General features: G+C 41.8%; 1 protein-coding gene across 1 annotated transcript; it reads left to right on the plus strand.

Annotated features, from left to right (window-relative positions):
• Positions 1-1,110: 1,110 nt before the first annotated feature.
• LOC132998983 (up-regulator of cell proliferation-like) lies at positions 1,111-15,118 on the plus strand. The gene is made up of 2 exons (XM_061068742.1): positions 1,111-1,147; positions 10,434-15,118. Exons 1-2 carry the CDS (start codon positions 1,111-1,113, stop codon positions 15,116-15,118), a joined length of 4,722 nt encoding a protein of 1,573 aa, XP_060924725.1.
• The last annotated feature ends 12,676 nt before the right edge of the window (positions 15,119-27,794 follow it).

Below are 27,794 nucleotides of genomic sequence, written 5' to 3' on the forward strand. Positions count from 1 at the left end.
AACTTCTTGCCGAGATGTGGCCGCGGGTGTTCTTCATCTGATTTAATCTCAACTGGCTTTATCCATCACTAACCCTTGCCTTAAACTGTACTTCATATGTATCAATTACTTAAATGTTTTATTTTTTATTATTGCTAATTTTGCCTGTTTATCTATTCATACCCTGCACACAAAATGCACAACAAATCAAAGTTTTGATACATATAGACATCAATATGTGACGTTTATATAGAAGGTATATGTATATCAGTGGAACAGAAGAGAGCACTGTAGCCTCTGACTGATTTCAGACAAGATACAAGAAGGTTTCTTCATATTTGTTTACATTTTCTGTGTTTGATTATTGTGGGAAACAAAGTTTATGTTCATCCTTTGTTGGTAATTGCTTATTTCGCCTTCAGTTATTGTTTCATAATAACCGGTATGGGGGGGTTCAAATATTAATAAAAGTCACAAAATGCACCTTGGACTCATGGATCCTTTTTTGACGCATCCTCGACCTATGATTATCATTTCAGTCAATAATTTACTTCCTCCAACCATAAAAGAACACATCGCGGGGGTGTTCTCTTAAAATCTACACATCTTTATGATTATGGAGGTTTCGATTAATTTATAGCCGGCCTCCCGACATGTGTATTGTTTGTATGTGTGTGTGCTCCTGTACAGATATCTTTGTGAGGATCAGTTGGTGACATTTTGAACCTCAAGTAAGATAAGGTAACATATTTAACAGATAGGAGAGAACAAGATAAGTTATATGAACCTGTTGTTCCAGTGCATCAAATGCTTTCGGTTCTGATTGTCTAGTATAAAGAGCAGAGCTGACACGAGCAGCTGCACACTCTCCCGTTGCACCATGTCAGGTACGTTTTAGTTTACATGCTGAAAACATGTTATAACCTTGTTCTGGGTTTTCATTTAAATATGTTGCGGTAACCACATCCAATCAGTGACAGACTATTTATACTTAGTTTAATGATTTGATTGACCTGATTTGAATGTCTGATAATAACATTGGTTCTGAAACTAGAGAAATTTATTTTTCTTTATTTTTCTTCCAGGTTCTGAGGCACAAGGGAGTCAAGGACGACAAGGAGAAGTCAGACCATGTCTGGAATGAACACGGAAGAAGGAGCGCTTACAGGTAGATTCCTGTGAATACTTACATGCATATTTTAATGCAATATCAGTTTTTCTATGATAATAGTTCTTTGAAAGATCTAGGGTCTCATTTATAAGTTCCATTCACCTGCACACATCGAGCAGAACCCCGCTCCACTGTCACGGCAGTATTTATTTATTTAGAGCATCGGTTCGATTCCCTCACATCAGTGGATCCTCACCTCCTCTCTGGGATATTATTTGTTAATAAGTTTCTTCATTTCCTGTGATCTCCTGTGCGCTATGTGTTCCTGATGGCTCAGTCACGTTCACTGCAGCGATCTGATGAAACACGCACAGTGTTAGAAGATATTATTAAAAGATTATATATTTACGTGACACAGGTGCATGATTCTGCGTGATGTGTGCAGGTGAATGGAAGGACGAGGAGGAAGCGAGGGTTCATCGATGTCTGATCAGTTAATATAGATTCTATTGATCTGTGATCTGTGATCTCTGAGCTGAAATGAATCCAGTATCACACAGATCGACCGACGGAACCGAACTATCCCAGTACAAACACGAGCATATCATAATAATTATGTTAAATTCTATAAATTGAGGACATCACAGCTGTCTCTGAATTTAATAATCCTGCAGTTTTGGATGATGAAAATACGAACAGGAGATACAACAAGTTCCCTCAAAATCTGAGAGGGTGTTTTTTTATTTTTCTCCACCTTTTAATTTAATCATTTTTTTATTTCAGGCTCGGTTCTTTCTCTCTTCTTCACTCTCACACAGTGTGTTATCCACAGCAGCAGCGGCAGAGTATCAGTGTATTTTCTTTATTAGTGACATCACTGCTTTCCCATAAAGTCGCTCTTCACCTCCACCTCACTAACAAACACCTCGATGACAGTGATAGAGAGTTTCACTTCCTCTTTGCATCGCTTGATGCGGTGACTCCGTCAGGACTCACAGTGGAAACCCATTGGTCAGCAGCATCATTTAATATTCACGCCGTGCTTTGCATTGACCATTTATGGTGTAAAGTTGGCATGTGGAGGGCGGATTTGGAGAAAGATCCACGTACAAACTTTCCAGGTGAACTGTGATTCATAAAGTGAACATTTTGTTCAGATGTGTGTGCGCACGGTTTTATGAATCGGAATTTTCTTTTGCGTATTCCATTTCCGGCTTTTATGGGCACGTACACTATTGGTATGAATCCCACCCACTGTTTTGTAAATGAGACCCCAAGGCCTTTAGAATCACATGAATCTTAATAAATAATTAAATAAATATATAAGCAGAGGAAATGATCAGTAGTAAAATTCCATAACTCGCCGTACATTCCAACAAATGCAAAACAGGAACAGCAACTTACTGTGGTAGAAACGTACAGAGCTTCAATCAATTACATCACAACAAAGATATTTTGGCCTCAGTTTTTCACAATGGGAGGAAGTAGAGACAAGTTGTCTATCTTTTCATAAAGTCCACTGTCACCACAAAAACTCTTTTCAGTTCAGATCACAGATTAAGGCAGTTCTCTGTGGGCAGTGCAGGTTCGCTTTCATAACAGGCTCAGTGGGTGCAGGTCACACAGAATCTTGGTCCATCCGTACAATACAGGACTTCCTTAAGAAAATGATGAAAGTCAAAATACAATTGATAGTTTAATGAGAAATATTTTTGTAGTTATGTACTGAACGTAATTTGACCGTTTAGACTAGCAACAGGTTCAAATAAACACAATCCTGGTCAGTGCTGCAAGTCGGACAATTAATCTTTGAAATGGACAAAGTGATTTGTGATTTCCACCTGTAGTTGGTAACCAAAATCAATTCAATTCTAAAACATCTTGGCCACAAACTAATCCAAAAATAAACTGTTTGATTCTGTAAACAATTGTTCTGTAAAACTTAAGAGTTAATATACATTTTTCTCCAGATTTTGACGCACAGAGGAATTAAGGGAAGGCTTTGACCATGTCTACAAGAGACCCAGAAAGTGAAGAGCATGCAGGTAACTCATTCAACTTTTATTTGTGTATGGACACAGAGAGCTTACAAAGCAATATGTTGAGATCTGTATGCTTGTTGCGTGAAAGGGCACAAAGCTGTAGCTACCAAATTTATACTGAATTCTCTCCTCCAGCTGAGGACGTTAAAAACTTGGGTTAATTCTACGAAGTAGAGGACGAGCAGGATGTTGGAACAGTGTATCAGATCCTGTCTTACGGTGGTAGTAACAATATGTGATTGGACTAGAAGCCGCAGGCCCACGTCCACCAACATCTTCCAGTCTCTGACTTGGAGAACCTCTCTGTCCCTGTTCCCCCTCACAGACAAAAGTTTTCCTTGAAAATGCGTTTGATGTTTTTGATGTCAAGGCATTGGTAGAAGTTCTGTTTGTGTCTATTGTTGCTGCAAGGCATGTGAGTACCTGGTTGTGTCTCCACCAGTGTTGTGAAAGTTCACACCTCTCATGAACTAGTTCAAAGTTCAGTTCATACAAGTAAACATGAATAGTTCACGTTCATTTCATAGTTTTAAGGTGGAAAGTGAGAAAGAAAGACTTGTTTTTTACAGAACTGTATCCATCGCTACCCCTTGCCTTTACTGTCGGAATCTTTATCAGACAGTGTGTAAAGATCCCTCAGATAATAATAAGGTGCATCGGATGTAGTTGCTGAGTCTGCGTCTCTTTCTCTTGCCATTTGTATATGAGACCGAGAGCTGTTGTGTTGCAGGTGTGGCCTGCCCCTTTAAGGAAAGTGTGTAGTGTGTGACGTAGTGCACCTGGGTATTGTGGGAAAAGACGCTCAAAGTGTGTGTATAACAAGAAGTGACGGACCACCTAAAGGGGATGCGAGTGTTGGTCCTGCTGTTTATCCGAGAAATAAAGTGGCCGCATTCCAAGTAAAGAAACTTCTCCTCCTCTTTATCCACGGAGCGGTATCGGACGGCTGGTTACCGACAGACAGCGAGCCAAGATAACCAGTGAGCTGAGCCCCCCCACTACGCCTCTGAGCCGAGCCACTGGCCAGAGAAGAAAACACTTGGAATACGTCGCTTGTTTGGTCTACATGTGTGTGGATGAATTATGGGTAACGTAGTGCGAAGTCAATCAATCAATCAATCAAATTGTATTTGTATAGCCCATATTCACAAATCACAATTTGTCTCATAGGGCTTTAACATGGTGAGACATCCTCTGTCCTTAACTCTCAGCAAGAGTCAGGACAAACTACTAAAAACCCTTTTAACAGGTGAAGACACGTAGAAACCTCAGAGAGACACATGTGAGGATCCGTCTCCCAGGATGGACACAAGTGACACAGATGTGTAGAGGAGAACATCATCAGGAGAAAGGTTTCAGCAGCAATGATGAGGGGAAACATGTTGAAGGATAACTTCAATACTATATGTCAAGCAGTCCTGCTGCATCATAGTCTCTGGTCAGCAGCCAGCAAGATCACGATCCAGCATCAAGATGGGATCCACTATAGTCGACAGTTATTGTCCACTGCCGCCAGTTAGGATCCGTCATCAGCTGCCGCCTCTGTCGTGGTCCCTCATCATCCGATGCCAACGCGACAAAGGATCCTCCATTAGCACTACGATCAGCTGACACGATACAGAATCCACCAAACTGGATCCACCATTGAGACCTCTGACGCGCGATCCACAATCATAATCCATGGTGCGGCCCCAGCTGTGGCCCTGCATCTGAGGGGGATAAGGCACAGAAACTCCGGGAAAAGGGGTCAAGTTAGTAACATGTACTGATGAGATATGAATTACTTTGATGTGATAAGTATGGAGAAAAGGAAGGAGAAGCTGGAAAGAGAAGCTCCTTGTGTCTTGTGTCATGAATTCCCTTTGCGCTTTAGCGTCATCAGGGGTTTTTGCCTTGTAATCAATGATACAATGATACAGGCCGAACTTGAGGCTACACTGAGGCTCAAGGTAAATCTGACTGGTTACTGGTTTGTATGGTAGTACGATGAAAACCATGTGGCCCACTCAGTAGATCAGATATTAATACCTCTATGCCTATTTTAGAACATAGGACAAGTTACTTTCTGCCGCACTAATTAGCTCTAACTATAAGCTTTATCAAAAAGGAAGGTTTTGAGTCTACTTTTAAACGAACAGAGCGTGTCTGCTTCCCGAACTGAAAGTGAGAGATTATTCCACAGCAGTGGGGCTTGATGGCTGAAAGCTCTGGCTCCTACTCTACTTTTAGAGACTTTAGGGACAACAAGTAAACCTGAGTTCTGGGATCGGAGTGCTCTAGTAGGTTGATATGGAACTAACATCTCTTTACGGTAAAAAGGCGCCATATCATTAAGGGCCTTGAAGGTGAGGAGGAGAATTTTAAATTCTATTCTAGATTTAACAGGAAGCCAGTGTAGCGATGCTAATACTGGAGAAATGTGCTCTCTTTTCTTAGTTCTCGTCAGGACACGTGCTGCGGCATTTTGGACCAGCTGCAGAGTCTTTAACGACTTGCTGCTGGAGCCTGATAATAGTGAATTACAATAGTCCAGTCTCGATGTAACAAAGGCGTGGACTAGTTTTTTTGCATCTTTTTGCAAAAGGACATGTTGAATTTTTGAGATATTACGCAAGTGGAAAAAGGCGGTCCTAGAAATTAGTTTTAAGTGACTATTAAAGGACAAATCAGGATCGAAGATCACTCCCAAGTTCCTGACTGTGTCATTGGAAGCAAGGGCAATGTCATCTAGCGCAGCTATATCATTAGATAATGTATCTCTAAGGTGTTTGGGGCCAAGTATTATAACCTTAGATGGCGTCTCTCCTGAGGAGAAAGTATTGAAATGTCATGAGGGTCAGTGAACAGGTCGGGGTGGGGCACGTGACAGTTCTAGGCCAATGGCTGTAGGGCAGGGGTGCCCTACAGCCATTGGCCTAGAAGCGCTGCTTCGGTGTCGATGTGACACCGAAGCGCCGCGTTAATCCCTAGATCACCGGCACTTGGCTGTTCACACCGGACGCTGAAGCGCTGCGCTAATAATATCACATAATTTTGCTGATATCAGCCTGCAGTAAAAACGGCATTTAATCATTTTTTCAAGCATATACATATATATATAGCCTACTTACTTGTTGCTCCAACATTCAATTAATCAATCAATCAAATTTTATTTGTATAGCCCATATTCACAAATAACAATTTGTCTCATAGGGCTTTAACATGGTGAGACATCCTCTGTCCTAAACCCTCAACAAGAGTCAGGACAAACTACTAAAAACCTTTTTAACAGGTAAAAATATGTAGAAACCTCAGAGAGACACATGTGAGGATCCGTCTCCCAGGACGGACAGAAGTGCAATAGATGTCAAGTGTAAGAAAACATTTTTTAGCAGCATCGATGAGGGTAAACATTTTTCAATACTATATGTGAAGCAGTCCTGCTGCATCATAGTCTCTGTTCAGCAGCCAGCAAGATCCCGTTCCAGCATCAGGATGGGATCCACTATAGTCCACAGTCATTGTCCACCGCCGCCAGTTAGAATCCATTATCAGCTGCCACCTCGGTCGTGGTCCACCATCATGCGATGCCAATGCGACAAAGGATCCTCCATTACCAGTACGATCATCTGGCACGATACAGAATCCACCAAAGTGGATCCACCATTGCGACCTCTGGCGTGCGATCCACAATCATAATCCATGGTGCGGCCACAGCTGTGGCCCTGCATCCGCGGGCGCTAAGGCACAGAAACTCCGGGAAAGGGGTCAAGTTAGTAACATGTACTGATCAGATAAGAATGACCTTGATGTGTTAGGGATGGAGAAAAGGAAGGAGAAGCAGGAAAGAGAAGCTCCATGTGTCTTGTGTCATAAATTCCCTGTGCGTCTTAGCATCATCAGGGGTTTTTGCCTTTTAATCAATTTTAGAACATAGGACAAGTTACTTTCTGCCGCACTAATTAGCTCTAACTATAAGCTTTATCAAAAAGGAAGGTTTTGAGTCTACTCTTAAACGAACAGAGCGTGTCTGCTTCCCGAACTGAAAGTGAGAGATTATTCCACAGCAGTGGAGCCTGATGGCTGAAAGCTCTGGCTCCTCCTCTACTTTTAGAGACTTTAGGGACGACAAGTAAACCTGAATTCTGGGAGCGGAGTGCTCTAGTAGGTTGATATGGTACTAACATCTCTTTAAGGTTAAAAGGTGCCATATCATTAAGGGCCTTGAAGGTGAGGAGGAGAATTTTAAATTCTATTCTAGATTTAACAGGAAGCCAGTGTAGCGATGCTAATACTGGAGAAATGTGCTCTCTTTTCTTAGTTCTCGTCAGGACACGTGCTGCGGCATTTTGGACCAGCTGCAGAGTCTTTAACGACTTGCTGCTGGAGCCTGATAATAGTGAATTACAATAGTCCAGTCTCGATGTAACAAAGGCGTGGACTAGTTTTTCTGCATCTTTTTGCGAAAGGACATGTCTGATTTTTGAGATATTACGCAAGTGGAAAAACGCGGTCCTAGAAATTACTTTTAAGTGACTATTAAAGGACAAATCAGGATTGAAGATCACTCCCAAGTTCCTGACTGTGTCATTGAAAGCAAGGGCAATGTCATCTAGCGCAGCTATATCATTAGATAATGTATCTCTAAGGTGTTTAGGGCCGAGTATTATAACTAGAGATGAGCCGGATACTCGGCTGAAACGAGTATCCGGTACGGATAAAGCACTTTTGCCGAGCACGAGTATTATCCGAGTAATACTCGTCAATATCTGTGCTCGGACTGAATGAAAATCCTCACACAGCATCACAGCGCTCCTCCCCTTCACACACGGCTCTGCTCACTCACTCACAGAACAGCTCTCTGTCTCTCAGTCACTCAGGTTCCACGGGTCTTTTCCGTTAACGTTTAGGGTTTCTTCAGCTTGACGTTTGTTTTTATTTCAGTTTGTACTTACTTATTAACCAGTAGAGTTCTGTTAAACGTGGGTTCGTTCAGACGTGGTGCTGGTAGAAGCGACTCGCGTTGCGTCTCTGCCTGTCGGAGATTTTTTTTTTTTTTTCCGCTGCATCGCTCTAGTTCACATGAATGTGATTATACCGTGTTTGTCTTAATTATCCTCATCCGAAGCAGGAGAGACCCGCGTCTCCTGTCAATCTTGTCCCCGGGAAATAGCAAACAGCATCGGACACAGTCTCCCCGCCCCCCTGTCTCTCTCTCTCTCTCTCTCTGTCTCTCTCTTACTCACTCATACACACACTCACACACACACACACACTCACACACACACACACACACACACACCTGGTGTGGAAATAAATTTAAAAAAAATAAAAATAAAAAAATCATAAAAAAATTTCAAAGTAAAAAAAGAAAGTTATGTTTAACCAGCCCACTTCCGGGTTAAATCACACCCACTTCCGGGTTAGGCCCCGCCCACTCCGAGTACGGATACGGATACGGATAATTCATATGGTTAACAGATACAGTTACAGATACAGATAATGCTGTACTCGCTCATCTCTAATTATAACCTCTGTTTTATCTGAGTTTAATAAGAGAAAATTGCAGGTCATCCAGGTTTTTATGTCCTTGAGACATGCTCGAAGTTTAGTTAATTGATTACTTTGATCGGGTTTTATTGACAAATATAACTGGGTGTCATCCGCATAGCAGTGAAACTTTACCGAGTGTGTCCTGATAATGTTTCCTAGTGGAAGCATATATAATGAGAATAAAATTGGGCCGAGCACAGACCCCTGTGGAACACCATGGTTAACTTTGGTGCGCAAAGATGACTCATCATTGATTTGTACGAATTGGGAGCGATCAGCAAAATAAGATTTAAACCAGTTTAGGGCGGTTCCTTTAATGTTAATTAACTGTTTTAGTCACTGTAATAAAATTTGATGGTCAATTGTGTCGAACATTAACTGCAACACAGCCCAACATGTGTATTTTTGTCTCATATGTTCTGAGGATCATACAGCTCACTGTACTTCTCCACTTCAATTATTAATTTATTGTCATCCATCTTCCAGAACTTCTCCGCTGGTTGCTCCGTTCAACGTTGGGTGTAGAGGGTAAATTTACGTATTCTCCACTCAAGCCTATATGGAGAATAAGTAGCCAACCCTCCCTCGCAAAAAAGAAGAGGGGACACTGGAGCGTCCACGTGACTGCCTCTTGTCCAGTCGTGCAATCGACCCAGACTGCCTTCGCGATCGACGTATTGGGCCCCGCTGTAGGGTTTTGTGGGAGGACAGGCTCTCATCGGCTGATGAGTTGGCGTGTCAAGGGTGAATGAGGAAGCGGAGTGAAGAATACAGTGATGGATGATAGGAGTGTCGGAGTTACGAACAAGAAGTGTTTCGTGTTCGTTGGACTTTAATAAAGATACACATAAAGAGAGAAGTTCCCTGTCGTCTATAAGCGAGGACGCTACAATATGAACGTGTTCACCGTTCAAATTCATTATTTGTCACTGAGTTGCGTTCAGTTCATCGTTCTCATAAAAGTGAACGTGTTCAATGAATCGTTTTTTTGCGTTAGTTCATGCACAAAACTGGTCTCCAAGTATACCTACCTTGGGAGAAACTTATTTTACAACCAGTGAGGATGAGGGTAGCATAGTGGGCAGGATGGATCTTCGTTCAGCCACTGCTGTAGGTTTTTGGGTGAGGGAAGGACGTCATAGGTTGGTCGAGGCAGGAAGCTAATCCTGCTAGCTTCCTTTCCCCACAGGTCCTTCCAGCTGATCCGTCTTTTCTCTATGATTTCCCATCTCATCCACTGCCCCTGTCTTGCTTGAGTGACAGCCTTCACACATCTAGCTGCCTCTTCCTGATGTCAGATTTCCAGGACTACCAATTGTCCCCGCTCTGAAGGAGTTGCCTTGTTCCACAGGGGACTACTCTGACCTCGGCTCAAACCTCCTCTTCCCTGTTTAACGTGACCCACAATGTCAGTGTGCTAGAGTGCTGCCTTTATATATATATATATTTGTCTCTGGACTTTGAGAGAGTCTCCAGCCTTGTTTTGGTGAATTTAAACTTCTCTACAAGACGTGAGAGAGGCAGCTCGAGGAGGACATGTCCCTTCAGGCCGATGTTGCTCAGACATTTTGGGATTTCTACACGTAACAATAAGTAGTTTTGGTTTCATGTGAATGAAGTCTTTGCTCCCAGTTGTTATTGACAAGAAAGATTTACAGTATATAACACTGTAAAATAACACATACCAAAACAATCAAACATACATATACAACCAATAGGTGGTGCAAGTCGATACTTTCTAAAATGTATGTTCTCTTTCTCTTTGACAGCCCTGTTGAGCTTTCTCGTCAAACTTGGACTGAAAGACTTTTATCCCAACAAGCTCAATCTACAGTCTCTCTTTGAGATCAACAAAAACAGTATTGAGGAAAAATCTGTTTTATCGCTGGAGGAAATACCATGGTGTTTCCTCAGAAAACTGTTCAAAATAAATGCAGAATGCAGAAGCTCAATATTATCATCAATCAGGCAAAAAGAAAACATTCAAGAAGACAATGATCCTTTTAAAGAAGACCTTTACACTGCTGATGACCCTAGAGACGATGAGGTTAACCCCCTCGACCTCATAGTTGCTCTCTTCCATTGCGCTGACAGCATCCTGCAGCAGGAAATGTCCCTCAAGATGTCAATGTGCCAGTTCTCTCTTCCACTGCTGTTGCCCCACGGCCACAAGAGTCAGTGTACCCTGATGCTGTGGGCTCTGAGAGACATCGTCAAAGAGTGGCGTCCACATGAAATGTCTGAATCAAGAGGGTTTGTTGAAGACAACATTGTCCAAGCAAATATACCATTCTTCTCCTTTGTGAGGCTGAAGAACAGTAGTTTATCAAAGTCCCAGATTTTGAATCATGTCCTCAGCAGTGGGCAACAGAACTGCAACATGTTCATACACAGAGATGTGGAAGGGGGGGCAGTCAAAAGAGAAATTGCAGATGGCCTTGTTGAGATTTGCTGGTACCTTCCCTCTGGCGGCGAAAAACTTGACATTTTTCCTGAGCCTACTGCCTTCGCAGATTTGCGAGGGGACATTTGTGAATCACTCACACAATTCAACTTTCTCTTTCAAGTATCAACAGCTACCTTTGTGTTTCTGGACAGCGTTGAAGAAAGTGAGCACAGGATTCTATCTTCTCTTCAAGATGTGAAATCCAAACTGTTCTTAGTCTTCAATCGAAAGGGAGGGAATGCCAGTGAGGAGATGATGTCTGTGAAGAGATTTGTGGAGGAATTAGGTTTACCAAAGAACAGAGTAAAGGTCAAAGACCAGAGTTCAAATGTGGCAGAGTTCTCAAAGACACTTTGTGACGTCATCAAGGCATTCCTGTTAGATGTGAAAGACACCATGAGCATTGTAGATATGGTTGGAATAGCAGTTGAACTTGGTCTGTCTGTGGACGAAAGCAAAACCAACGCACAAAGAAAAGCAGCTGAGGAGATCATGGACGGCATTAGAGTGCGAAGTATACCACACTATAAAAAACTAAATCTGACTTTGCAAGGAGCGAACTGGAAGAAGTTGTCAAAGTTAGAAAAGGAAGAGTGTAGACTGAAGACATCTGGTGATTCTGGTCTTGAAGACAAGAAATGTCAACTAAAGGAAGAAAAAATAAAAATCAGACAGGGGCAACAAAATTCTCACGCCTCAAAAGGAATGAAAAGTTTCATCAAGTGCTTATCTACAAGTGACAAAGAAAAAAGAGACGTTTTCCTGAAGTGGATGAAACTGAAGTTTAATACACATTCACGAGTTGAACTCTCTAAGTTACGTAACAAATTCAAAGAGCAATGCAAGAAGAAAGACGTCAAACTCATAGCAGAGTTAGAACAAGCTTTGGTGGACAGCTCTTTAGGAACAGAGCATTACATGAGAGAGATGGGACTGATCTACGAGTTCTCAACCAGCAGCTATACAGCTGATGAAATATCCCAGCTCCCTGGTTTGGCAGCTGAAATGCTGTTGGATGGATATCCTTTAGAGCTTTTGGACGGAGATGCCTCCAACGTCCCAGAGAGATGGGTGACAGACGTACTGATGGAGCTTCACAAGAAGGTTGGACAGAGGAGCAGACTGTTGGTACTGACTGTGTTGGGTGTTCAGAGCAGCGGTAAGTCAACGCTCCTCAACACCATGTTCGGTGTGCAGTTTCCTGTCAGCAGCGGCAGATGCACAAGAGGAGCTTTCATGCTCTTCCTCAAAGTTGCAGAGAATTTGAAAAGCGAGTTAAACTGTGATTTTATTGTCCTCATTGACACAGAGGGTCTTAAGGCTCCTGAACTGGCACAACTAGAGGACAGTTACGAGCACGACAACCAGCTAGCAACCTTTGTCATTGGCTTGAGTGATGCCACCATCATCAACATCGCAATGGAAAACGCAGCAGAAATGAAAGATGTCCTGCAAATTGTAGTGCACGCATTCTTGAGGATGAAAGAAATTGGAAAAAAGCCAGTTTGTCATTTTGTTCACCAGAATGTTTCATCAGTTTCAGCTCATGAGAAGAACATGACACCAAAAAAACTTCTCCTGGACCAACTCAATGAAATGACTCAAATCGCAGCTGAAATGGAAAAGAAACCTTCTATCAAAGAGTTCACGGATGTGCTGGACTATGACATGGACAAGAACAACTGGCACATCCCAGGACTCTGGCATGGAACACCACCAATGGCACCAGTGGACACAGGTTACAGTGAAGCTGTAGCAGATTTCAAGAAAAATCTTTTGCAAACAGTGAAGAAGGACCCGGGCAATGAAGTGTCGCAGATCCCAGAGTTTCTGGAAATAATGAAGAGTCTCTGGAAGGCCGTGAAATATGAGAACTTCATCTTTAGTTTCAGAAACACTCTTGTGGCTCAAGCCTATGACAACTTGTGCAAAGAGTTCAATCAGTGGGATTGGGAGTTCAGAAAAGAGATTCTGACCTGGCAAACACAAGCAGAGGTAGAAATCTCAAATGCTTTCAATGAATATGAGATAGAAACTTGTAACAGATTAGTTGTAGGAAAAAAATCTGAGGTGTCAGACAAAATAACCAACCAACAAATAACAATGAGGAAACAAATCTCCGACTACTACAAGATGAAAGACAAACGAGTTAATCTGATAGAGAAATACAAAGTGGACTTTTTAAACAGTGTCAAAGGCCTTGCAGATGAAATCAAACATTCTGTGTGGGTAAAACTGGATTGCACCCTTCAACTAAAACTAAGTTTAAAAAAGGTTCAGGACATTCAGAGAGAATACAGAGGTGTGATTGAACAGAAGGTCATGAAGCTTATTGGTGACTGCAACGCTTCAACTCTGACTGAGGAACAGCTGACACAAGAGTTTGAAAAGATGTGGGCTGAAGCCACTGTCAACGTGTCCGGCCTGAGAGAGCGAGACATTGCAGCATGCGTCCTGAAGCAGCTGAGAGAAAACTTCTGTAATCGAAATGTCAATGAGGCTTTGCAGAAAGTAACAGACCTAAAGGAAATGGGGACAGGTCCATTTGAAACTAAACGTAAGCATGTAGACACTCTTAAGCAGAAGCTCAGACATGTATTGATAGGACAGTGGATTGGAGATTTGCAGAGCTTTGCAGACAGAATTGTTTACTCTTGTACAAGGTTTGTACGAGATAAAGTAAAGACCGATGGAGATTACCAGGACTCTTTCACAAAGGATCTTCTGGAACAAATTGATGAATCCCTTAAACCAGGTAACAACCTTCACAAAACAAATATGCAGTTTGAGATTGACCTGAAACTTCACATTTGTGGCATTGCTTCAAGGGAATTTGTCAAAATGCACAAAAGATTCTTGTCGGATAATAATCCTCACACTCAGCTGGAAAAGAACAAGACTCAGTACCTGTCAGATTTTCTTGATTTATACAACAAGGAAGATCACTACCAACGCAAAGCAAAATATTTTGTCCAGTCTTGTATCAAACCTGCTGTGAAACAGTTCATCTGTGGATCTCTGGGAGTAAACATTGTGGATGACATTCTGACAGGTTCCCATTCAGCAGAGTATAGTTCTCGCACATTCTTCCAGTACAACATTCAGAAAGAGTTACTGCAACAGGAAGACTTCAAGAGTTATGTCAGGTACATTGCTAACTATGAAATATATGTTAAGGATTGGATATTTCAGCACATCTGGAAAAAGATGTCAGAGGACAAGACTTTGTGCAAACTCAAGAACAACAATCTACAAGTCATCGACAAAAAAATATCAGAAGCGATAGATCAGGCAGCAATAGGAGAGGATGGTGCTCCGCTGCCAGATAACAAGGAAAGCATCACAACGCTAATCAGCAACATGCGCAAACATTTGATCAAAGACATCTCACTTTCAGTGGAGGATGAAAAAAAAACCTTGTTTCTTATCCAAAGCTCATGTCATTCATTCATCAAGTGTCTCAAGATCTCAATGAAGGAGCTGAAGGTCCAACTGGAAGAGGAGTTCTCAAACTCTGATGACATCACTGAGACTCTGAACAAGCTCCCAATCAAACCACAGGATCAGCTTTTCAAGCGAGTGTTTGGTTGTGGACAACAGTGTCCATTTTGTAAGGTTCCCTGTGAGGCCGGTGGCAAAGAACACAAGCAGCATCATGCAGCCATTCATCGGCCACAAGGTCTTGGCACATACAGGTGTCTGTCAAGTAAGAAGCTGTTTGATTCACTGTGTACAACTGACGTGCACAGTGATCGTTTATTCAAAAGCCCAGCCACCAAATGGGAGTTGCAACCTTACAAGGACTACACAAAGTACTATCCAGACTGGATCATTCCTCCAGACCGCACCATAGAGGCATCTGACTACTGGAAGTACGTCCTGGTGAAATACAATGACAGATTTGCTGAAGAATACAAAGCCGAACCAGCTGATGTCCCAGAGGCTTGGAGGAGACTCACAAAAGAAGAAGCTCTGAAGGGTTTGAGCGACGCCTTCAACATGAAGTGAACAAAGTACAACTGAACACATCAGGTAATTCAGTCCAATTTAATATGCAGAAATAGATTCACATTCACTTGGATGAAATATTACCTTTACTCAACTATTTTTTGACATAGACTCTGGAAAATGTCCAGACTTTGTTTATAGGTATTTGTTTTCTTCCAGTTTCACATCTTACATTAGAAACGTCATCAACACGCCCGCTCACTTTCTGTGAATGTTCTGGACATTTTCCTGCTGTGTTCTCACATTCTCTACGTTCTCACTTACAGCCTCTCCAGAAAGTCTCAGGAACATGTCTGGAGCTCCGTGCAGGTCTGAAAGCAAATCCAGAGAACTACAAGTCTTCAGTCTAATTCAGCTTCAGGAAAAAATTACTATTTTGGGGGGAAACTGTGCAAGATATTATTGGTCTGTTTGTTTATATTTGTTTTACTCTTTTTGTTAATGTGACTAAACAACCAATTTGTTTCAGTGAAAATGAAGAAAGAACAACAGAGTTAGTTTGGACCTCTGTGCATTTTATTTTATTTTCGACTCTTTGATGATTTATTTTTTGGTAGTTTTTTTTACGGTGTCAATAGTCACTAGCCCTTGAGCGATAACATAAATAATTGAGAAATGTCAAAATAAATGTATTGATATTTTTTACCTGTATTTTTGTTCCTTTTTGTTGCCGTATGTTTGTGTATATGATGAATTATCTTTTATATTACTTCACGTAGTTCAGGGCAGAGAAACAGATGTGCATGGTGATGTGGATGATGAAGTTATGAATGTATTATCTCTATGTATGTAATGACTATAATGAAAACAATGGTGATGTACAATACACTAAGACCATGTGATGAAATATTCAGTAATATACTGCCATTTATATGGTTACTTTTATTTTTTAAGTTGTTTAAGTTTGCTCAAGTAAATATTGTTATTCACATATTGTTAAGGATTAACTTTTGATTCATATTCTTCTGATTAAAATAAGTTTTTCCATTATTGACATGCTCTGTTCTAAATTTCAAGTACAGTACTAAGGACAACGATGATGCTGATGATGATGATGATGATGATGAAGCACAAACTGTCTGTGTCAGTTTTTATTTTACTTTTTTGCTCATGTTTAGATTTCGACTAAATAAGCGAATGACACTTGATAATGTGACTAATTTACAAGCTTCAATAAATGATGAGTCAGTTGATCTAAGTTTGTGTTTGACTTTTTCTGATCACAAATGTTTTTTTGCTGATAGTTGCATAATGAGTAGAGATATTATGTAAAAGGACCATCTGAAATAAAATAATAATATGACAACAATGTTTTGAAATAAAGAAAATAGCTATAAACAATATTAAAATCATACACTATCAAATGATAACATGAAAGCCATTTTGGTTAGCTTTCTGCATTCAGTCCGAATCCGCTGTTGATGCAACATGGTGGGATACACAGGAAACTCTGCAGCAACACATCACTCACCTGCCACTTTGGTAAAACAGCCACAAGGGGGCACCCTAAGCACATCTCCAATTTATCCAATCAGCACAGGCCACAGGGAAACCAGCTGAACACACACAAACACACACGCACACACAACTTGCCTGCAGTGAGACAAGGCGTATTCTTAATTCTGTATTTGTATGTGTGATCTCCTTTAGTTTCTTTAAGTACTTTTATTATTAAAAGTATTTTCAAAACAACAACAAGTTAATCTGTAGTTTCACTTGAGAAGATTTTAGCCTTTGTATTTGTACTTTTGCTTTAGTCAAATATTTGAGTTCCCCTCTCCACCAGTGATCTTTAGAATGACCACAAACCTACACTGTCACAGTAACAACATGTATTATTATATACTTTGGTTCCAGTGCCGACAGTCAATGTCTCAGGTGATCGTTTTTTTCAATTAACCAACTTCAGGTCACTTTTTGGGGATTTCCAGCTTCAGTGGAGTTCAGCTGATAAACATAAGTACTTAGTTAATGATCAGAGTTTGGTTCACCGAAACCTGGAGTGTCAACAGTGAGAGTAAAGAATGTTTGCTGATGTGTCAGGTGGTTTAAAAACAGGCGTCTGTTTGTCTCGTGGTCTCACACTTGTCTTTTTGTTGCAGACTGATGTAGACCTGGACACTGACACCATGAGAGAGTGATATTTCACACTGGTCTCCTCTCTCTGATTTTATGAACGATTGGATAAATATTAATGTCCATAAGTGAAACATCTATATGGATATTGTTTTGCAAAGGATCCACTAGGTGGCATCATCTAATAGGGTAGATCGTATGTGCACATCAACAGAAATGTACATTTGAGTTTCACATCTCATTGAAAACTTCACTTGATCACAAACACAAAACTTGATCCGACACAAACGTGTTGTTTCCGTTTTGTGTAACTTTGAAAACAATATTTAACCCTGTGTAACGTGTACACAGTCATATTTGTGGCTCGTGTTGAATCAGTTGTTTATTTTATTCTAAACAGAAGTGGAGCTTCCCTCTGATTTCAGTGAAAAAGCTCAAATAAGTTTTCTGCTTAGCTTTCAGTTGATATCAATATATCAACAACTGTGATGAGAGCAAACTTTACCAGGAGGCGGAGCTCAAAGGAAAACAGACAAGATCATATGTGTTCATTAGAGACACGTTCACAGCTTCACAGGTTTGAAACCAACAACCCACCGAGACTACAACAAGTCTGACCTTCGCTGAGCAGATCAGTGCCCAGAACTATTCAAAAAAATAATGTTAATAAGAGTTTTAATCATTTTACTTTCCACTAAGATAATAGAAGACTTATGTTTCTGCTTCTATATGCTGTTGTGTGTTATATTGATATTTTATATGTCATATAAGTGCTTTACTATGTTTATTTGTGTGAGTCTTAATTTTTGTACTTTTGTATATTTGTCGTGATGGTTTTCAACACTAGTGCCCAAACTGAAGAGGACCTGCATGAAGCCATCTGAGTTTTAATAACTGTATCTAAAAGATCTGAGTAAAAGGAGAAGCAGCAGAACCCTGACAGATAAATAGGAAATCAGATAGAATGTGCGGCTGCATGTTGTGAGTGCTGTTAGTAATTATGGTCTTTTGCCAATTTAATTGCGGCGCTGTAATCGAAATGAGTTTACGGAGCTTCGCTCTAAATTAGCAGTTTTATAATTACCCGTGAACTACACTCGTCTCACTGCACCCCCCACTTAATTACCAACAATGAGCCTCCGGATGAGCTATTGTGAAGCTGCGGTTATCTTGGACACAAACAGACGGTTTGACTCCGGTTCCACAAAGTGAAACCTGCATTCTCTCTCTGACCAGCAGGGGGCGCTACACAGCTGATAATAGTGTTAACCAGAGTAACTAATCAGAAACCCTGTGAGTTCAGCTTCAGTTGTTAATGTGTAAACAACACTAACTTATATTATAACGTCTTGCAAAAACAACAATGGCCAAAGCCGACAAGAACCACAGCTTTAAATTGAACATCGAACCTTTTTTAATCTACATAGATTAAAACTCCTGTCGACTAAAGCAGCTGCAGCTCGCTTCAGATTATTACAGTGAAGATTTGTGTTTATTACTTTTGGATAAATTAGCATTTTGAGACGAGACGGATCCAGAAGGCAAAGAAAATAATTATTTGAAACTGGAGAGAAAACTCTAAACATGAGGTCATGAGTTCAAATTGACAGTAAATGTGATAAAACTGTAAATATTATCTGTAAAGAAAATTGTATTTATACTTTGAGGCTTTGTTTCAGCTCCAGTTGTAAATTCAGCTTTAATTATAAAACCTCGGAGCTCGGTTAAAACAAAATAACTGAAATAGTCAGATTCCATTTTTGCACTAATGAGGCTTTCAGGGGAAATATTGAGCCTCATCACTTCTCCACTGATGGAAAATATATTCAAATGAAGCGAGCGTTCATTTCCCTGATTAATGTTCTGTTCTTCAACACTGATGCTCCTGTAAAATACACCTTTACAGGACGTTTCTTCTAAAACCAACAGGGACCTTCTCCTCTCAGGGTTCAGGACAAATCCTCTAAACCTCATCTCTGCGATTCGCTCTTTATCAGTCTGCTGTCAGAGGAAATGTTCTCTTGTTTGGCTTCTTTGCCTTGAAATGTGTGTGAGTGTGTGTGTGTGTGTGTGTGTGTGCGTGTGTGTGTGTGTGTGTGTGCGTGTGTGTGTGTGTGTGTGTCTGCATTATCCTGCCCTGCTGCCACAATAGGGCTGACTAATGCAGAAATAGACTGCAGGCTAAGCTTCTTTTTTACAGAAATGTCTTGAGAGTGAAGGACACGTTCTGCTCCTGCAGCGTTTAGATCTGCTGAGGAAACGTCATCACGCTCAACATGAGCTGAAAGATAGACCACGATACATGAGCAGGCTTAAAGAAAAACACAAATCCATTCAATGTAAACAATCATATCATATAAAAAATATATTTTATTGGTGTTTGTGGTTCTTCTTTTCATTTCATTCACTGATCTTTCTGCTTGTTATTGCTGCTCTATGATTTTTACTTTATGTAATTTCACTATTTTTTCAGTTGTATTTTCAAGCTTCTGGTTCCAGCTGCACTCAAACCAAACTAACTTCAGTCTCATCTTTGAAATGGAATCTGGTGAAGTAAACGTTGTGAACAGAGCTGGACCACGACCGACCACCGCCTCTTAAAACCACCTGAAGCTCCAGATCCTTCACAGAACACCGATTCTCTCTGTATGTTCCTGAACTCACCACGAAGAGTGAAAGAACCCTGAGAAGACGTGAGATGTTCTTCTGCACGTTTCACAAACCACTCGAACCAGAGACTGTGACTCAGCTCCTGAATCTTCACTTTCAAGTTGATGAGCTGGTGAAATGAAACGATCTAAATGATCCAAAGTGCTTCACTCTGTTGAAACACTTCAGCCTCAGTCGCTGATGCTGCGTTCAACTCCCACGTGGTCTCAGATGATTCTGCACTTATCTCTTGTGTCTGTGATTCTGGTCCTTTACTTCGGATGGATCGCCATGACAACCAACACACAGTTGAGTCGTGGGTGTGTCCAGGATCGTCCCGGTTTCACCCAGATGCTAGATACTAAATATGGTAGCGCTCATATCTGAGATATTTTGTCATCATTTCTGGATGTTGGGAGGAAATGGAGCCGTGTCGTCCATCTTTGTTTCCAGCCTGTGGTCCATGTGTGTTTGTGCAGATCTACACCTGTTGAAAACCATGTTCCTCTTGCTGAATCGTCTCCTGAGGAAGTTGTGGCGCTGGTTATGATCTGGTCCTCCTCTTCACCATATCACGCTCAGCTGTTGACACGTGGGCGTCGGCCCTGCGGCCTCTCCTCGGCGCCCCGGGTGATTATAGCAGATTATTCCACATGGAGGTGATTAGGACGCCGCTCCGGCTTCGTGGCCGCGGTGCCGTTCACAGCTGTCCACCAGGCGGCGGCCTCCAGGGAATCAGACGCCAGAGATCGGGGGGGGGAGAGCTCGCCCGGTGGCGTGAATCTAGAAATGTCATGATTGATCCACGGGCGGGGGGGTCATCGCCGCCTCCTGTGTCGTTGATGGAGGGCGGGGGTTTTACATGAATTAACAGGAAGTAATTTAGCGGTAAAGCCGTCACATGGCAACCAGGTCCCCCTTGAATCTGTTTTATTTTGAAATGTCTTGACAGAAGTTTTTAACAGTGCAGCCTCTCGTCATCACCTCGACTCGATCAGAGACCCCTGCCGTGCACGCTGCTCTGTGCGCATGCGCGTTCCCTAACCAAGCAGCTGTGACAGGATGGCCCAGCACCGGAAGTTAGAATAACTGACCTTCAAAATAAAACCCCAGCTTTCTGACAACGAAAAGACAAAGCCAAAGGGAAGATTGATACCGAGTTAAAATACGTAAAAATCTGAGAACGAGCAGAACACAAACATTTTTGTTCATCCATATTCATAATGTAGTTATTATGATTGTGTATTTATACTTTATTAATTCATAATTCATAATATATATATATATATATTTGTGTTCAGTAAACTGAGTTAAGACTTGTAAAGACATTATCAATTTTAGATTATAGGACTAGATGTTAGAGGAGTTAGCAGGAGGGGGGGGGCTGTTCTAACTCGTGACACAGACATAGAAGATGTGAAGAGAGTTTGTGAAAGGCAGCAGCGGAAGTGGTGGTGGACACAGACTCGCACTGATGGAGCAGCAGAGTCCTGTCCCACATCCAGCTCCAGCTCTCATCCCGCACACGTCCTCATCATCTTCATCTTCTTCACCTTGACTTCCTCATGAGTCATTTTGGTGAAGGAACAATCTGCTCAGCTCCAGTTGAAGGTGTCGTCAGCAGAGATGGTTTCACTGGTTTCACACGTTTAGCCACTCGCTCTCTGTGGATCCTCTGGACATTCACCTGCTCTATTCTCACATGGACTCACCCAGAAACTTGACTTGACTCAGACTTCAGGTCTGAAAACAGAGACAATGATGTTTAGTCAAAGTCCTTTATTTTCACACATGGACTCAGTTTAATTTACAGTGAAGTTTAATCCTTTATACTTTATACAAGTCTTCTCTAGACTGGACGACTGTAACTCCCTCCTCTCTGGAAGAAGCCAAAGGTCTCTCTCCTGCCTCCAACCAGTTCAGAATGCTTCTCACTGGTATTAAACATCAACATCACATCTCCCTGATCCTCGCTTCTCTCCATTGGCTCCCTGTCCGTTTTAGAATTGATTTTAAGATTTTACTGATCACTTTTAAAGCATCTGGCCCCAAACTACATCACAGAATTATTGAGCCCGTATGTTCCTGCACGCAGCCTTAGATCCTCAGGTGGATCCTGCTGTTCCAAAGTCCAGGTCGAAAACTAAACCGTGACCGTGCTTTTACCATCATCAGGACACACACTGAGCTCTTAGCGTGTTCATTCCAACACGTGAACATGAAGCAGAGAGGAAGCTGCTCCACCTCTGAACAGGACTGAAGTCCCTGCTGCTCTTTCTACTGGATGAGCTGCATCACTGACTCACAGCTGAGTGAGTCTCTGTGACACTGATGTCTTCTTCTCTCAACAGGTGGGAGGAGTCTTAGTGGATCTGAGTGTGAAGAGGACAGTGTGTGTGGACGGAGGCTGAGCTGTGTCCTGAGGATCCAGAGGCTGAAGCAGCAGCAGCTTGTGTGTAGAGCGGCTCTGACTGGGCCTTGTTGCTGGGAGGCAGAGTGGAGACAGAGCTCCAGAGGAATCAGAGGAGCTGGTTGTAATATGTAACTTCACCACTAGATGGCCCTCCACACCGATTGTGTTTATTCACATGAAGAATGTGTTTATTGAAATGACACAACACAAGCAGAATATATTAACCCTCTATAAAGAGTCACATACAGTGGGTTTAAGTTTGTCTTTATTATTGTCCACCTTTGTCCCTCAGTATGTCTCAATGTGTGTAGAACCACATTCTGTGTATATGTTTGTTTATGATCTAAAAGTTCCTGGATTCACGTCACAAATTGATTTAGTTCAACACAAAGTTCAACACATTGAAATCACTTTGAGTTTAAAATCAGAGTTCTGTCTTTGACATAAAAGATCAAAATTTAAAAATGGGACGTTTTCATTTCAGCATCAGGTGCAGAGCGGTGGTGGCTTTTCTACTTTTGACCCACAGGTGGCGCTGCAGTATAACAGCAGCACATCCCAGTCAAAGCCATTATATTCAGTCTATGAGTCAAACACATGGATCATTTCCTCTGTGACAAACCAGATGTAACGAGAAGAAAAACATCTCAGAGAGAAAAGTTCTGTTTCTACTTGTCTCTGCTTTAATGCTCAATAAACATCCTTCCACCGACTTCACTGGAATCATGACTCAGCGTTTCTTTCCTCTTCAAACAAACAGGTGGAAACATCTCGTCCTTGGTGCAGGTAGAACAAAATCACCAGTTTGACATAATGGAAACAACCAGAACAAAAGTGAATGAGACATTTACAGAATGAAGAAGAGTCGATGAAGAGCAGAGCATCTTTAAGTCTCTGAGGAAACTGTTTCATAAACATTTTACCATATTTAATAGAAAACTGACTCGAGGACGTTTTATACAAACGTAGATGAAGATTCTTGTTGTGTGTTCTCGAGCACCACCTCAGAACAACCACCAGGGGGAGACTGTAGCAGCCTCTGGGAACAGCTGCATGCTGGGAAATAATTGATGATGGGAGGTTCCCAGCAGAGACAAGGGACAGAAAGTGTCTGAGAGATGATGTCCTGAATTATGACCAGAGACTATGAATGCAGCAGGACTGTTTGACATATAGTATTGAAGTTATCCTTCAACATGTTTCCCCTCATCGATGCTGCTAAAGCCTTTATCCTGATGATGTTTTCCTACACTTGACATCTGTGTCACTTGTGTCCGTCCTGGGAGACGGATCCTCACATGTGTCTCTCTGAGGTTTCTACGTATTTTAACCTGTTAAAAGGGTTTTTAGTAGTTTGTCCTGACTCTTGTTGAGGGTTAAGGACACAGGATGTCTCACCATGTTAAAGCCCTATGAGACAAATTGTGATTTGTGAATATGGGCTATACAAATAAAATTTGATTGATGATTGATGACTGAAGACAGTGGACATGTTGGGCCTGTTGTGTTGAACAGTTTGTGTTATTTTGTGAAGACTCTTGTCTCAACATGATGATTTCACTTCATTTTCAAGTCCGTCTCAGTTCTTTGTGACTTCAGGACAAGAAATGTTTGACAGAGTCAGTTCCTGATAGATGGATGGATGGATGGATGGATGGATGGATGGATGGATGGATGAATGGACGGACGGACGGACGGACGGACGGACGGACGGACGGACGGACAGACAGACAGACAGACAGACAGACAGACAGACAGACAGACAGACAGACAGACAGACAGACAGACAGACAGACAGACAGACAGACAGACAGACAGACAGACAGACAGACAGACAGACAGACAGACAGACAGACAGACAGACAGACAGACAGACAGACAGACAGACAGACAGACAGACAGACAGACAGACAGACAGACAGACAGACAGACAGACAGACAGACAGACAGACAGACAGATATATAGAACAGATGGTGGTGGGAGTGAAGAGGACAGTGTGTGTGGACGGAGGCTGAGCTGTGTCCTGAGGATCCAGAGGCTGAAGCAGCAGCAGCTTGTGTGTAGAGCGGCTCTGACTGGGCCTTGTTGCTGGGAGGCAGAGTGGAGACAGAGCTCCAGAGGAATCAGAGGAGGTGAGCTGCTCTGAGATCAGCTGTCACACAGTGTCCAGTCCACCGTCCTCCCTGTGTGTTCCTGTGGATGTGACACACAGTGTTGCCACAGTTACTTTGAAAAAGTAACTTAGTTACTTTACAGATTACTTGATTTAAAAAGTAACTTAGTTAGATTACAAGTTACTTGATTTTAAAAGTAACTAAGTTAGATTACAAGTTACTTTATTAGTTACATTTAGAAACTGCCGACAACACCCCCGTCGCCTCAACATAAAAATGACAGGTTTTGCCAACACTCACTTTATTAGAAGTGCATTTTTAACAGTAATGTACACAACAACAATGTACAATGTATCTCCTGACATTTTTAGTTGAACTTAAAAACTATTTCCTAAAAAAATACATGTTTTTATAAAATAAAAACATGTCTTTCATGTTTTATGAACATTGAACCTGTTGTTCACAGCATTAGAGAAGCAAGGAGTGGTTTTACAAAACAAAACAAGAGTATACCACATGTAGGCTGATATCATGTCTACATTTGTAACCTTGGCCTAATCTTAAGAAGTAATCGCATGTTATGAGTGAAACAGTGGAGTGGTCCGCACCAGTTCTCAGTCAGCTGCTAGGCGCCAGCCGAGGCGCACCGCCGGGGGGGGCCCGAGCGAAGGGAGGGTTCCCCAAGCGGGCGCCGTAGCTGAGGTCATCCGCGAGAAGGGCCCGACACGCGGCCAGAGTCGCCGCCGCCGACCGCCGTACCTGGTCCCCTCCAACGGCCCGCCTTCCGCACTGCGACGGACACCATCCCGCGGTCCAAGAGAAAGAAGGTCCCGCACCAGAGACGCCGTGAGCGTAAAAGTGACATTATATTTACTGGTCGGGACGTGAAGCTGTGAGCAGTCGCTGTTATAAATAAATTACTGCTAAGTTCAGACAAGCTTCTTATATTTCTCTTCAATCCACAACGTGATCAACTGCAGAAGAATCATTTATATACAGTCTCTGATCGTACTTCACGCACAGACCTCACTACGTCCAGGACGTGATGTCATCACTTGTAACTGTCGGATGTCAAGATGTTGTGTAAACTCCGACAGGACGTTATAATGTGTTATCAATGATTGTTGATTTTTCTGAGTATGATCTCATTCAGGTTAAGTTTATCAGAAAATACAGTTTATACATCAGTGTCTTATTCAGATTATTGTTCTAATCTGGTTGATACCAGAATATTGTATCCATGGAAACGTCCAGCGGTGATTGGTTGGTGAGCGACATGTCGTCTGTTACGTCTCACAGCGACAACACAGAGAGAATTAGTGATTCAATAATCAACTGAACAGACTCATGGAGGAGGCGGGGTTTATGACCTATACTGCAGCCAGCCACCAGGGGGCGATGCAGATAATTGGGCTTCATGATTATTTACTGTCTAAATGTTACCTATTTTATTTTACGGTGTTTTATTGAATCACGTCAGATAAGATCTTCTCTGTAAAGTCGCAGGTGACGGATCTGACCTGAGTTTGAGTTTCTCACTTTCCATGTTTCACTGTTTAACGGTAGAAGGTCGAAAATCTCAGCTTCAAATGATTTAATTCAACTGCTGCAGGAAAACCACGAAATCCAGTTTGATCATCACAGAAACGTCTCTTTCAAACCTCAGGTTGTTTTATTCACTTGTAAAATCTTGTGCCTGCTTTGTTGACATGAATCATTTCTTTATTTTTACATGAAATAAACAGTTTCCACTTCATTAAACTTTAAATTCTCTGACATCACATGACTCACTGAGGAGGCTGTGGCAGCGTCTTGTCATGAGGGCGAAGGGGCGAACACACATTTACACGATGGATCAGACACATGGCACCGTTTGGTAAATGAGGCCCGACACTTATTGTGTAGTGTCACTGTGTCGTGTCAACACTGTTTACAACGATTACATTTATTTAACATCTATTTAAACAAGTTCCTTGACAGTGAGTCTCACAGTATAACTTACACACAAATAGTACAAAAGTTACTAATGCAATGGCATGAGACATGTAATGAGTTGAGGGGTTACATTCATATTCCAAAGTGTCCAAAGAAATACTACAAATAGATACAATATGTTCACTTTGCTGAAAACCTTATGACAGACGACCATTTTTCTGATAAAGGTCCATCCTGAATTGTAGTTTCGCTGTTCGCTGAGTCTTTGGGTCCATTGGTCCAAGGTAGGTGGCTGGGGTTCGAGCCAGTTCAATGTGATCATGTTGTGGGCTGTTAACACCAGGGCTCTGCAGGGCTGCTCCAGCTCAAATCTTCTCTTCCCAACAACCGGAGATCAGAGGTCTAGCTTCCAGCTCAAGGAAACCTCCTCGCCCTTCAAGCTCTACCAACTCCTAGCAGCGACTCGCTGTCCTGCAGAACTTTACGACCACAAAGCCAGGAGACCCGCACAGCAACTTTCACCCTTTCTAAGGACTGGTAACATGCTGGGCTAAATATTTATACTAGACTAAGCAACACTGTTTATTCGATTCTGTGTGGTGTATATAAGTTTGATATGTCTTGTGTTATTGTGGTTACAAGTTATTTGAAAGTTAAAGGTTAGATACGCTCTACACAGACTCTTCCATTATCTAATTACCAATCACACAGACACCTCGCATATCTCTACCTACTTACCCACTCCCCCACTCCAGAAGAAGGGGGGGGGGGTGCTATCTTAGGGGGTCAACCGCCATTTTGAAAGCATGCTGAAGAAGGTGTGAACTTTTGGTCAACCATCATTTTTGAGAGTCCCTCATTCACATACACACACTCACACACACATCTTTGTTAGTTAGTATGTTTTGTTAGTAATTTGTGTTTTTATACTTTATTATGTTCATAATAAATGTTTTCTTTCATTAATGTTGCATAAGTGAATTTTGCCAACCTCTACAACGGGGGTGTCAAACTCAAATACGCAGTGGGCCGAAATCAAAAAATTGCTTCAAGTCGAGGGCCAGAATTTCAACGTTTATTGAAAACTTATTGAAAGAACCTTAGTGCACATATTGAACCTGGAACTAACAAGGCCTATAGAGTATTGCCGATAAAACAAGATTAATTATGAAATAAATGAAATACAAATAATAAATAATACATAAATAAATCTAAAAGTAATAAAATCAGTTTCATTAATTGCTTTCTGGCTCTATCTGCAGTATTTCCAGAGTAATTTCCAGTGAAAACATTTTCTACAGGCAAACAACAGCCAAAAATAATTTACTTCAAAGAAAAATCAAATGTCCTGTAGTAGCAAGAGAAAAAACAAGTTTCCCTGCAGCAGCTGCATCTCCCACAGGCGCAGCTTGGTTTTAAAGCCCTCACTGTAGCGTACATGTCAGTGATGTCACGCCCCCCCCCCCCCCCCCGAAGCTGCAGGTTGAG

The sequence above is a fragment of the Limanda limanda genome, chromosome 3 (genome assembly GCF_963576545.1).
Source record: "Limanda limanda chromosome 3, fLimLim1.1, whole genome shotgun sequence".
Classification (NCBI taxonomy): Eukaryota; Metazoa; Chordata; class Actinopteri; order Pleuronectiformes; family Pleuronectidae; genus Limanda; species Limanda limanda.